Raw genomic sequence first — 12,322 nt, 5'->3', positions numbered from 1 at the left:
TTGGGAGGTGCTGAGCATAAGATCGTCCTCGGCCATGTCCTCATGCCCTTCTTGGGCTTTCATTAGGCGTCCTCGGAGACAGCTCTCCTCGACTTAGGCCTTGGGCCCAAACGAGGAGTGGGCTTGGGCCACCAATTATCAGGCCCCATAACTCTCAATAGTATTTAAATTATATATATATATATATATATAGGAATTATATTATGTATTTTATTGTATATCTTTAAGTGTATCCATGCATATACATGGGATTACAAGCTAGTATTGTCAATAAAAAGAAAAGATATATCTTCAAATTTCAATGGCACAATTCTGAAGTAAATTTTATAGTAATACACTAATACTTCAAAATTAAATTTTAAGGGTGGCAATGTTAAAATTTTCGGGATTAGCATAAATATACAGATGTAATATGATTTTAAGAGTGGAATTAGCATAAATATACAGATGTTAAAATTTGCAGAATTAGCATAAATATATATATATATATATATAGCAATGTAAAATTTGTGGGATTAGTAAAAATTTTAAGAGCGGCAATGTCAAATTTCAATGGCAAAGCGTTTGACACAATCTACATGTGTAATATGATTTTTTGTAGGATTAGCATAAATATATATTAGAGTCATTTGACTCATTTTGACAATATTACTAAATGAGTCATTTTTGTGTTGCAATCAACCCAAAATGATTATTCACGTCAAGATGAGTTTACACATTTTGACACAAACCAATATAATCCATATAAAATAAAGTCATTTTTAATTAAAAAATATTCAATTTGTAAATTTATAAATGAGTAATTAAATAAATTTCAATGGTTATAGGCAAGTTCTTCAAAGAAACCTTAAAGTTCCTAACTCTTTTACCCAAAATATGGAAGAACAAAAAACTCTCATTTCATTGTGTATTTCTAAATTTGGATTGAACTTCATTGAAATGAAATAAGAACGTTTAGATTATATACTATTAGTTCTTTAATTGAGTTGTATTGATCGTGTCTAGGATTGCCCAACCCAAACTCAAATCCAAGCTAAAGAAATACATTCGACTTGAAACCAACCTATCCAAAACTTGCTCAATTTCAAGTGTGTGGTAGTTGATGGAGGGTCTTTGTCAAGAAAACCCAATATTGGCAAGTTTCTTTGTCTGAGACCCAATTAGACTGATCTAACCCAAAACTCTGACATTCTCCTCCTCCTCCCCTCACTATAAGGCACCTTCTTCAACTTTTGTTGTTATTCTTCATAGATGTGTTGAGATCTCTGCCAAATCCGTTGGAGATCTTAACAGGTCTACCAAGATCTCCATTGAAACTAGTGAGATCTCAATCAAATCTCTTGAGCTCCACGACAACGATGACACATACCGTAAGAGAAATGACTTTGTCTGACCTAACCAGAGGAATTACAAGGCATATGGCATTCAATTTCAACAGAATTGGCAGTTGGTGGCAGGCATAGAACTTCAACATCCAATGTTGTCAAGTTGAGTGGTGGCCCTGGTGGGCATACCCAAAATCCGATCTGACTCGACCCATGAACACCTCCAATTGTGTTCTTGTCAACCTAATATAATAAGATCTGGTTATGCATGTGATAACCTAATAAGACATGTTTAGCCAAGAGCCTACAAGCTCAACTGGTTGGCACCTTCTAGTATTTTGAATCGAGACATCAAAGGTTTAAATCTCCCCTCCCTCTACTATCGAACTAAAAGAACACATACTTATTAAACATATTACGTGGATCATATTGTGTCAACCTGCTTAATAAATAGATTGTGGTAGGTTTGAGTGGTTTTAACGCAATCGTTAAATATGTGGATTTATGTCTATCCATGTAGTTGGAATATCCCTATCTTGACAATGCACAAATGCAAATTGCCACTCCCATACATTGTACAAGCCGGTATGTGATAAGACATGCATACGTTGCCTCGTTTTGGAACTCTCTTACAAAACTACTCTGTCAATTACCTTATAATGTGGCCCCGAGATAGCTTCATAACAAGAAATGGTCAAATATATAATCTGCAAATGATATGCACCTACAAATACAACTCCAGAGTTGATCTTTATTAAATTGATCAACTCCAGAGTTGATCAATTTAATAAAGCATCCAAGTCAAGGTCCACTTTTTCCAATTTGTAACAAACTAGCAATTGTGGACAATGTGAATGCGGACTGCTGCTTTAAGCAATAACAACTTTGGTAGTTACTGCCTCTGTTTTAGGCTTACTTTGAGTCTTTGACAGCATCACAATGAACAATTGTAACATCATTTCTGACAATTCAATCCTATTTATTGAAATCAAACCCCAAAGGCTCATTTTCTTTTCCTCCTCCCTACCAAATTGAATCCCAAAAACACAAATTAAAGTTGGAGATGGAGATGTAAATTTCTTCAAGATCCAAAAGTTTGTAGGTGTTTAAACAATTTCAAGGGCCAACAACCTGGTATGTACATATAATAAGCTTGGTTTAATTGCATAGCAAGATGCCGCAGAAGCTGAAGAATTACCTAACGACAGCTTTCAGTTGTTGTATATATTTGTTCTTTGTATTTGCACTCCTTGGTATGGTTATGATTTCTAAGAAGGACATGAAAAGTTCAAACGAGGAACACCCTTTAATAGCCACATTGTTCTTCATGTTTTACCTTACTTGCTTTGTTGCTTTAATTGTCCTGGGTTTTGTTTACTGCTTATTTGGCTTAAAACAAATCTTTCATACTCAGAAGATTGTACCTGAGGACGAAGAAGATCCTAGGGCTGCAAATTAGCCCTCAGTCCATCATGAATTTTTTGCAAGTAAGATCATGTTAATTTTATTTGAGTGTATATGACATGTAAATTTTGTTTCTCAGGCAGTTCATGGAGATTGATTATCTCATTTTTGGGAGGTTCTTTATGAACAAATTTGATGACTCTGCCTTTTTTGGGGTAGGAAAGGCAAGGAAAGAAAGTTATGGGATTTCATCAGATGAATGAAATAATTATTGGAGATGAAACAAGCAAACATTGAATTTTTTTTTTAATTTTTTTAATTCAATAGTTACAACGGGGAGGAGGGTTTTGAACTATAAACATTTCTGATGATAACCCCTAAAAGATGTCATTTGAGCTACAAAGAATCTGCTTTCCATTTGGTGGCATTGTGATGGCTTAGAACCTCTAATGTCCAATAGCATTGGGACTATCTTTGATTTACAATGTTTTTAACATTATTCCTGAAACTAATTTGGGTATTAATTTGGGATGCTCTGGTTGGTCTAATCGGCATTGCCCCTGGGCACATAGATGAAAAGTTTTAGAATTATTATTTTTTCCCTGCTGCCTATGAATATATGGATTTGGGATTTTGGTTGTATGAATAAAGTAATAGAAATACATTGGCGGATTAAAGTAATAGTCCAGTGGTTATAATATCCTTTGTGGTACTCCAATGGTTCGAACTCTACCTCCACCTCCCCACTATCTATGATCTCAACAAATACATTGATCTCTACATCCAAACACTCATTTGGGTTTTAAATGGGGTTGCCGGGTTGGGCTATTCAAAAATTATATGATACTTTGAAAGTACAATAATAACGTACTACTAAGTGCCCGTTTGCACTATGATTTGGCTGAGAGTAGGACCACCTTGCTAGTTGCTTCATGGACAAGAATCCAAACAGTCCATCACATTACTCAAAACTCATTGACAGCTTCAGAGAAAGAATTACATAAGAGCAGAAGGGAAGAAAAATAATCAATGGAGACTGAAAAGCGCTTACATTAGTCCTTATATTTTATTTTTAAGGCTTTTTAGTCCATATCCCTGCCGTTACATCAGAAACGGAGAAATCTGACGTTACAAACGGCAAAAATAAATAATATTAAATTAATGTCCACGTGGCCTAAATTAATAATAAAAAATATTTTTTGACATTAAAAAATGCAACGTTAGCATCTAAATTTAAAAAAATTAATTTATTAATTTTAACTAAATAAAAAAAATTAAAAACAGAATTAAAAACTAAAAATCATATGAATTGAGATCTAAATGTGTCTTAAACAAGAACACAAACCCATAAATTAAAATAAAATAAAAACCACAGATTGGCCACAGATGCTCAACAAATCCCAAAAAAACCCGGATCCTCTGTGGTTCTCTCTTTCAGATCTGGACCAATAGACCACCCAATCACTACCGATTGGCCATGGGGTTAAAGAGAGAGAGAGAGAGAGACAAAGATGATGATTGGAGGAGGGAGCATGAGTTTCACAACGAGCTCTTCTTTGCTTCCAAGCTCCAATCTCGAATTTTATTTCCAAATAACATTAAATATTAAAAAATTTAGTTAGTTGACTTGTTCGAAACAATGTTGAAAACTAGCATCTCGAGTGTTTAAAACTTGAGTTCCAAGATAAAAATCGAGTTTAGAAGTCTCGATTTGTAAAAATCGAGTTTTTAACACTCGAGTTTCACTTCTTCTTCCTCAGTGTCAGATCGTTCTTCTTTTTTCGTTCTTCTTCTTCGTTCTTCGACGGCAGATCTTCGTTCTTCCTCTTCAGATCAGATAGCCTCTTCAAATCACCTCTTCAGATCAGATCGTTCTTCCTAGCGCCTCTTCAAATCTTCTCTTCGTTCTTCAGATCTTCGTTCTTCCTAGCGCCTCTTCAAATCTTCTCTTTGTTCTTCAGATCAGATCGTGTTTCCTCTTCAGATCGTGCCGCTTCAAATCGTTCTTCGTTCTTCAGATCAGATCATGCTTCCTCTTCAAATCGTTCTTCCTCTGATTTGGCTCAGATCTCCAAGTATTTGAAACTCGAGTCTCTAAGACTCGAGATCTATAGATTGATATTGAGTCTATGAAACTCGAGATGCTAGTTTCCAACTTACTTTCCGAAGTATCTTAACTTACGATATACTCCCTCTTCACTGTGCTATTCTACACATTCCCTCCTCCAATCTCCTTATCTAGTTTCCATACTGGGTTTTTCTTCCCATAGCAAACGGTGCCATATGCTGCTTGTTTACGAGTTGATGTCAAATGGGAATCTTCAGAATGCGCTTTTGAAAACTAAAAGGGTCGAGCTTTTGGAGTGGAGGAGGCGATACGATGTCGTTCTTGATATAGCGAAGGGGCTTGAGTATTTGCACAGTTTGGATCCCCCTGTGATTCATGGGGATATTAAGCCTAGTAATATTTTGTTGGATCAGTTTTTCAAAGGCCAAGATTGGGGATTTTGGGCTTGCTAGAGTGAAATCGGAGAGTCAGAATCAGTGTGAGATTACGGTGGTTGATAGTGGTGGAGGATTGGAGGTGAAGAAGGATGGTAATGGAGTTGAGGATTGTGGTTCAGTGGTGGAGGAGACTGAGAGCGTGACTACATTTGAGGATTTCAGTGGTGTTGTTGTGGGTCAATCACTGTCGCCGGAGAGTGTTCTTCGGGTTGAAAATTCGGTGACTTCTCCGGATTCAGGTTTTTTTGGGGTTTGTTGAGGATCTGAGTTCAATATGTGGTTTTTTTATTTTATTATTAAATTTTTGAGTTTGTGTTCTTGTTGTTTTTATTCAAGACACACTTAAATCTTAATTCATATGATTTTTAGTTTTTAATTTATTTTAATTAGTTAAAATTAATAAATTAAATTTTTTAATTTAGATGTTGGCATAGCATTTTTTAATGCCAAAAAACATTTTTTATTATTAATTTAGGTCACGTGGACATTAATTTAGTATTATTTATTCTTACTGTTTGCCATGTTAGCTTTCTCCGTTTCTGATGTAACGGCAGGAACCAAAACAGGATACGTTTTTCAAGATAGGGATTAAAAGTGGTAAAAATAAAATGTAGGTACTAAAATGGTAATAGCCTGAAAATGTAAGGACTAAAATGTGGTTTCCACCTACAATATTTTATAAAAGACTTGGACCACCAGAGTAAGAGACAGAGAAAAGAAAAGAACAGGTTGGCCAAGCTAATGGCTAATCCCTAATGTCTAATGGCGTAGTTTACACTGTGTGCCAAACATTAATGTAATAGTTAGGCATATTTCGCAATTTATGCAAAGCATTGAAAATGGGATCTAAAACTCGGATTTGATGTATTCCTAAGATGACAAACACATTGTTCTACAATCTTCAGATGGTGTCACTGTCTGCCATTGCTATGCGGTAAATGTAGCATTTATTAGCACCAATATATATGGGTTTTTTTTTGCCAAATATTCAGTTTTTGCTATAAAAAAAATTACTGAAAAGTCTATTCCCAAAGTTATTTAGTTATGTAGCCATTTTTAGAACTCAAGTTTGCAACTCCAAGTGAAATTCAAGTTTAGTGAACTCAAGTTTCAAGTAGATAGGCGCTCACATGAATCGTATGACATGGTATTTTAAAATAAAATATTTTACGTGAAAATCGAGTTCCACTAAACTGGCTCTAGAAGTGGCAGTCTGGCAGACTTGAAATGGACACTAAAAGTGATGACATGAACATTGGATCACAGCACAGCTCACTCAGAAACACACATAAAAAATTGTCCACAAATGAGGATTCGAGTTTGTGCTTGTGTTTGCTTATCCACCAACATAACGTGCAAAGTTTCCCTTGGAATGAAAGCTTACGGATGCGCATGAAACACGAAAAAGAATGTCTATGGATAGTGGCTAAAAAGTAGAAAAAGGCCATTATTAATAATTATCTGCCAACCCATGTTTCTCCAAAAAAAAATCTGCCAACCCATGTATGCCCAGAATCATATGGCTCCCCAAAATAGAGCTAGCTGGTGTGGTCTTGTGGGTGGAGTAGGCTTGGACTCTATTTCTAGCCCCTTCCCTTCATTTTAGTACGTTATCTTTGTATCAAACAATAGCAAAGTTAAAAAGTATGAGTGTTTCTGGTGGTATTGCAATAATGTTGTTGTCACTTGTAGACATGGAGTTTCTAGTAGTAGAGTTTATGGGATAAAGAGTTTTAACTGAAAATTTGTTTAGAGTTTTTGAGAGTTTAATAAATTGTGAATACTGAATACAACTTTAACATTAGTTCTAAAGTCCCCACCTTAAAACTCCAAATTTCGACTCTTGCTTCAAAGACTACAGAAGAGTTTTGTCAGACTTAAAAAACTCTAACCAGACAGTGTCTTTTTTTTTACAGAAAGAATTTTAAATCTCTTTTCTGAATGCACAACTAGACGAGCTCCAAGTAATTAGTCCAAGGTTGAAAAGTGATATTTACACAAATCTATGTTGAATTCCCATATTTTGACAGAACAATGTAAATATTTAACATTGTATCAACTTCCTAATTATGGCCTAATTCAACTAGTTTACACCATAGTCATGGCTAGTGGCTACCTTCCTAGGCAATGAATCTTGCTAAATTGGATTGCTGATTACGCTTCTTACCTGTCCTCTCTGTCTCTTTCAATTGAAAGCGTGCACTTATGAATGTAAAAAAAGGTGGTGATAGAGATATTTTTTCCCTGAATGGGAAAGATATACTTTCTATTCCTATATGATAATGAGCTCAAGTTGTTAAGTGAAATCACCTTTACTCACCTATAAAAAGATCCTCTTTCCATTCCTCATCCTATACATTTTTATTCTCATTCTCATTCTCTTGGTCTTGGGGTTCAGCAAGGAAGGTAGTGTACCTTTGCTCTCTTTATGATTTTGGTTTCTACTCTCAATGTGTAACTGTTGTTACACACACTTCTACACACAATCCATACACACACACAAAATTCACGATTTTAGCGCAAGTTTTGCTTGTGTGCAAGAGTGTGTGTAATTAAACACCGCTCTTAAGGAAAATGGGGGGGTCGAGTTGCATAAAAGGGTGTTAATGGGTGTCTTGTGGACAGTTGTCTATTATTGTTTCTTCATGTTTTGCCGGGGGGTTGTTTCTTTAAGTTAGACATGTGCATCCTACTCACAAACCCCACAAAACTAATCCAACCTAATTAACTTGACATCTCAAGTTAGTTTTTCGTGGGTTGATGGGTTGAAATATTATTTTGAGTCTCAAATTGTGTTGGATATACACACACAGATATATATATATATATATATATATATATATATATATAAAAGTTTATTTCATTATCTTTATTTAGTTTTTTTTTCTTAGTTTGATTTATTTTAATATTTTGAGAATTCATTATGATGAATTTGAAAATTTGGAATATAATTTAGCCATATTACGTGAATTTTAATAGTTTATAAAAAAAAATACTAATATAATTTTTAAAAACTCAATTTTTTATAAGGCATGAAACATAGAAGCATAACGCACTAACTCAGCAACTTGACCCATGTGAGTCAAGTTAGGTTAATTTCAACATATGTGGTGGGTTAGGTTAGGTTGAGAATTTCTCAACTTGAAAAGATTGGGTATTTGGTTGAAAAAAAAAAAAAAAAAAAACCCTCAAATCCAACCCACTTGACAAACACACACCTACTTGTTGTCTCCAATGGTGCTAGAGGTTCTATAAAGTTTACTGCATTAATCTTACAAACTAATATATCAACCAATAAATACAAAACAAAACAAAAGGTTAAAAGTGTATTTGTTATGATGTTCTTTTGTCAACTTGTAAGCCTTTTATGATAAAATTTGTAATACTTTTTTTCTTTAGGACATGACTGTCACTAGTGTGATTTCCCCTATGCATGTAGTTAATGTCACTTTTTTTGAGAAAGTAGTTAATGTCACTTGTTGGCCAGAATAAGATCATCTCATTATTTCATGATTATGGTTTTTAAAATTTTATATATATATATATATATATATATATATATTTAACCATATAAATGGTGCTATGTTATTTAAAATTTTAGATGATATATATCCTTTGAATTTTATATTTAATCAAAATCATGAAATGGAGAGAATCATTTCCCTTAGAGCCTCCACTGGTCAATCTCCTTTTGGACCTTGTGTAACATTTATATATTATATTAATTCAAGTCTATATGAGTTTAGATTAACTTTTTTTTCTTTTAGTATCTTTATTTATTTACTTATTTACAGCTTTTTAAAGCATATAGTATGTTCCAAGCTTAATTGTATCTTTGTCAAATTTTCAATAAATAAGCTTTCAACTAATACTCATCTACCTGGAATATATATATATTCAACTACATGAATCGCATTTTGTCCTATGTTTTATTTTATTTTTTTTCCTGAATTAGTTCTTTCACACAGTAAATAATTAACTTACCAATAAACATGCTCTTACAAATCCATGTTCTTTTGATCTTTCACAGTCATCATGGTGCTTTGGACACCCTTGCTCTTTCTGGCATTCATGGCTACAACTTCAATTGCCTCAATGGACAAACAGACATACATAATTCACATGGACAAGACCAAAATCACTGCATCAGATCATACTCTAGGCAATGCCAAACCATGGTACGAATTGATGATGGACTCGATGCATGAAATTTTATCTCAAGAGGAAGAAGATATGTCACCCCTTGAGCTTCTTTATATCTATAAAACCTCCATTTCTGGTTTTGCTGCCCAACTTTCCACAAAACAGGTCCAATCCTTGAAAAGACTCAATGGCTTTCTCTCCGCCATTCCTGATGAAATGCTAAGTCTTCATATCACTCATACCCCTCAGTTTCTTGGCCTACATCTTGGCGAAGGACTTTGGAATGCTCCCACATTGGCTTCTGATGTGATAATAGGCATTGTGGATACAGGAATCTGGCCAGAACATGTTAGTTTCAAGGACTCAAGCATTTCCCAAGTGCCCTCTCGTTGGAAAGGCACTTGTGAGGAAGGCACAAAGTTCTCAGTTGCAAATTGCAACAAGAAACTAATAGGTGCAAGGGCCTTTTACAAAGGGTACGAGACCATTGTTGGAAGAATCAATGAGACAATGGATTATAGATCCCCTAGAGATTTCAATGGGCATGGGACACACACTGCCTCAACTGCTGCTGGAAATCTTGTGCACAATGCAAACTTTTTAGGCATGGCAAAGGGTTTGGCTAGTGGTATGAGCTATACTTCAAGAATTGCAGCATATAAAGCATGCTGGCGAAGAGGCTGTACTAATTCAGATCTATTGGCAGCCATAGATCGTGCAGTAGCTGATGGAGTCGATGTGCTGTCACTCTCTTTAGGAGGTTTCTCCAAGCCATATTATAGTGATAATATTGCAATAGCCACATTTGGGGCAGTCCAGAATGGGGTTTTTGTTTCTTGTTCTGCAGGCAATTCAGGACCTTTTAGTTCGTCCGTTAGCAATGCTGCACCATGGATCATGACCGTCGCTGCAAGCTATATTGACAGAAGCTTTCCAACAACAGTGAAGCTTGGGAATGGGAAAACTTTTGAAGGGTCATCTTTATATTCTGGCAAGCGGACAAAGCAACTACCACTTGTATATGCAAGCACTGCAGGTGGGCAATTAGCACAGTTTTGTATAAATGATTCCCTAGTGCCAAAGCTTGTGAAGGGAAAGATTGTTGCTTGTGAGCAAGGAATAAACAGCCGGGCGGAAAAGGAAGAGCAAGTAAAAAATGCAGGAGGGGCTGGAATGCTATTGCTTAATGCTGAAATTTATGGCGAGGAGCTGCTTGCTGACTCTCACACTTTGCCAGCCACTTCTTTAGGAGCTTCTGCAGGAAAAGCCATCAAGAACTATGTGCGCTTGAACAAAAATCCAACAGCTTCAATTATGTTCAGAGGGACAGTTTATGGCAATATTGCACCAGTAATGGCAGCATTTTCATCTAGAGGACCAAGTTTGGTTGGACGGGATGTGATCAAGCCGGATATAACTGCACCAGGTGTGAACATATTGGCTGCTTGGCCACCCAAGACTATCCCATCCTTACTCAAGAATGATAAAAGAAGTATACTGTTCAATATAATTTCAGGTACCTCAATGTCTTGTCCTCATGTTAGTGGCTTAGCTGCACTTCTTAAATCTATACACAAAGATTGGTCACCTGCAGCTATCAAATCTGCTTTAATGACCACTGCTTATGTACTAAACAGCAAAAGGGCTCCAATAGCAGATATTGCTTCTAATAGCTCGAAGGCTGCCACACCTTTCGCATTTGGCTCAGGCCATGTTAACCCAAAATGTGCATCTGATCCAGGTCTGATCTATGATATCACATCTGAGGACTACCTAAATTATTTGTGCAGCCTGAATTATAACTCTACTCAGATAGCTTTACTATCAAGGGGGAATTTCACTTGTCCTAATAATGTATTTCTTCAGCCTGGTGACTTAAACTACCCATCTTTTGCTGTGCTGTTGGATCAAAATGCCTCGAACACTAGTGTGACATACAAGAGGACAGTGACAAATGTTGGGACCCCAATGAGTACTTATGTGGTGCAAGTGGATGAACCTAATGGAGTATCAGTGACCGTTGAGCCCAAGTGTTTGAAGTTTGAAAACTTGGGTGAGAAATTGAGTTACAATGTGAGGTTCAATGCATTGCGAAGAACAAAATCTTCGACTAATTTCTCTTTTGGGTGTTTAATTTGGATGTCTGAATTTTATACTGTTAGAAGTCCTATAGCAGTAACTTGGCAATAATTTGAAGTTAGTGCAGGTTTTTAAGTTGGGACCTTGAAGTATTTTGAAGAAGAAAGGAGGAGTGCTTCTGTGAAATTCATGAATAGTTTTTATTTATGTATTGAAATTCCGAGTTCACGTTATGTATTTAGTGCAATAGGAATCCGCGTTTAATTGAAAAATGATTCAAGGATGGACTATTTCAAGGATGAATACTTTTCAAGGATGGACTATTTCTAAGTTTCACTGTTTCTAAGTTTTCTACACTATGGGAGAAGATATCAAAAAAAGGAAGTCAAGAAATTGGGTAATACATTTTCTAGGGTCAATGGAGTGTGAGCCAATTTTGTCAAGAATTGAAAAAAAAATTATTTTTTTAGAAGAATTCAAGCATGGAATTTGATAAATAAATACGTCAATCCCTTAAACCTTTTTGCTTTTAATAAATAAACAACAATTTCCAACCATTGATTTAAAGCAATAAATTTGCATTGAAGGCAAGAATCAAGATAACATTTATCTTGGATTAGCCTTCTGGTTTAATTTTTTATTTATTAAAAATTGACAAACATTAATTTACAAAAAAGATACAAGATTAAAAAAAATATTTGTACATAAACAAATAAACTCACATCAGATTAACCGATCAAACTGTCACAAATTCTGATGCATACGACAAGTGGTCAACCTTATGCTAATACTACATTCCCTTTGTATAATTTTCATTTCAAAATTCCCGAACATAGTTTCTCAAATAAAATTTTAAAAAAAAAAAA

The 12,322-nt window shown here is 35.2% G+C and overlaps 1 protein-coding gene across 1 annotated transcript; it reads left to right on the top strand.

The window, feature by feature from the left end:
• Nucleotides 1-7,544: 7,544 nt before the first annotated feature.
• Nucleotides 7,545-11,779, top strand: LOC126697036 (subtilisin-like protease SBT1.1). Its single transcript, XM_050393844.1, has 2 exons — nt 7,545-7,640; nt 9,265-11,779. Exon 2 carries the CDS (start codon nt 9,270-9,272, stop codon nt 11,565-11,567), a length of 2,298 nt encoding a protein of 765 aa, XP_050249801.1. The 5' UTR covers nt 7,545-7,640; nt 9,265-9,269; the 3' UTR covers nt 11,568-11,779.
• Nucleotides 11,780-12,322: the final 543 nt, after the last annotated feature.

Source organism: Quercus robur, chromosome 8 (assembly GCF_932294415.1).
Source record: "Quercus robur chromosome 8, dhQueRobu3.1, whole genome shotgun sequence".
Taxonomy (NCBI): domain Eukaryota; kingdom Viridiplantae; phylum Streptophyta; class Magnoliopsida; order Fagales; family Fagaceae; genus Quercus; species Quercus robur.
This window is presented reverse-complemented; position numbering and strand designations above follow the sequence as displayed.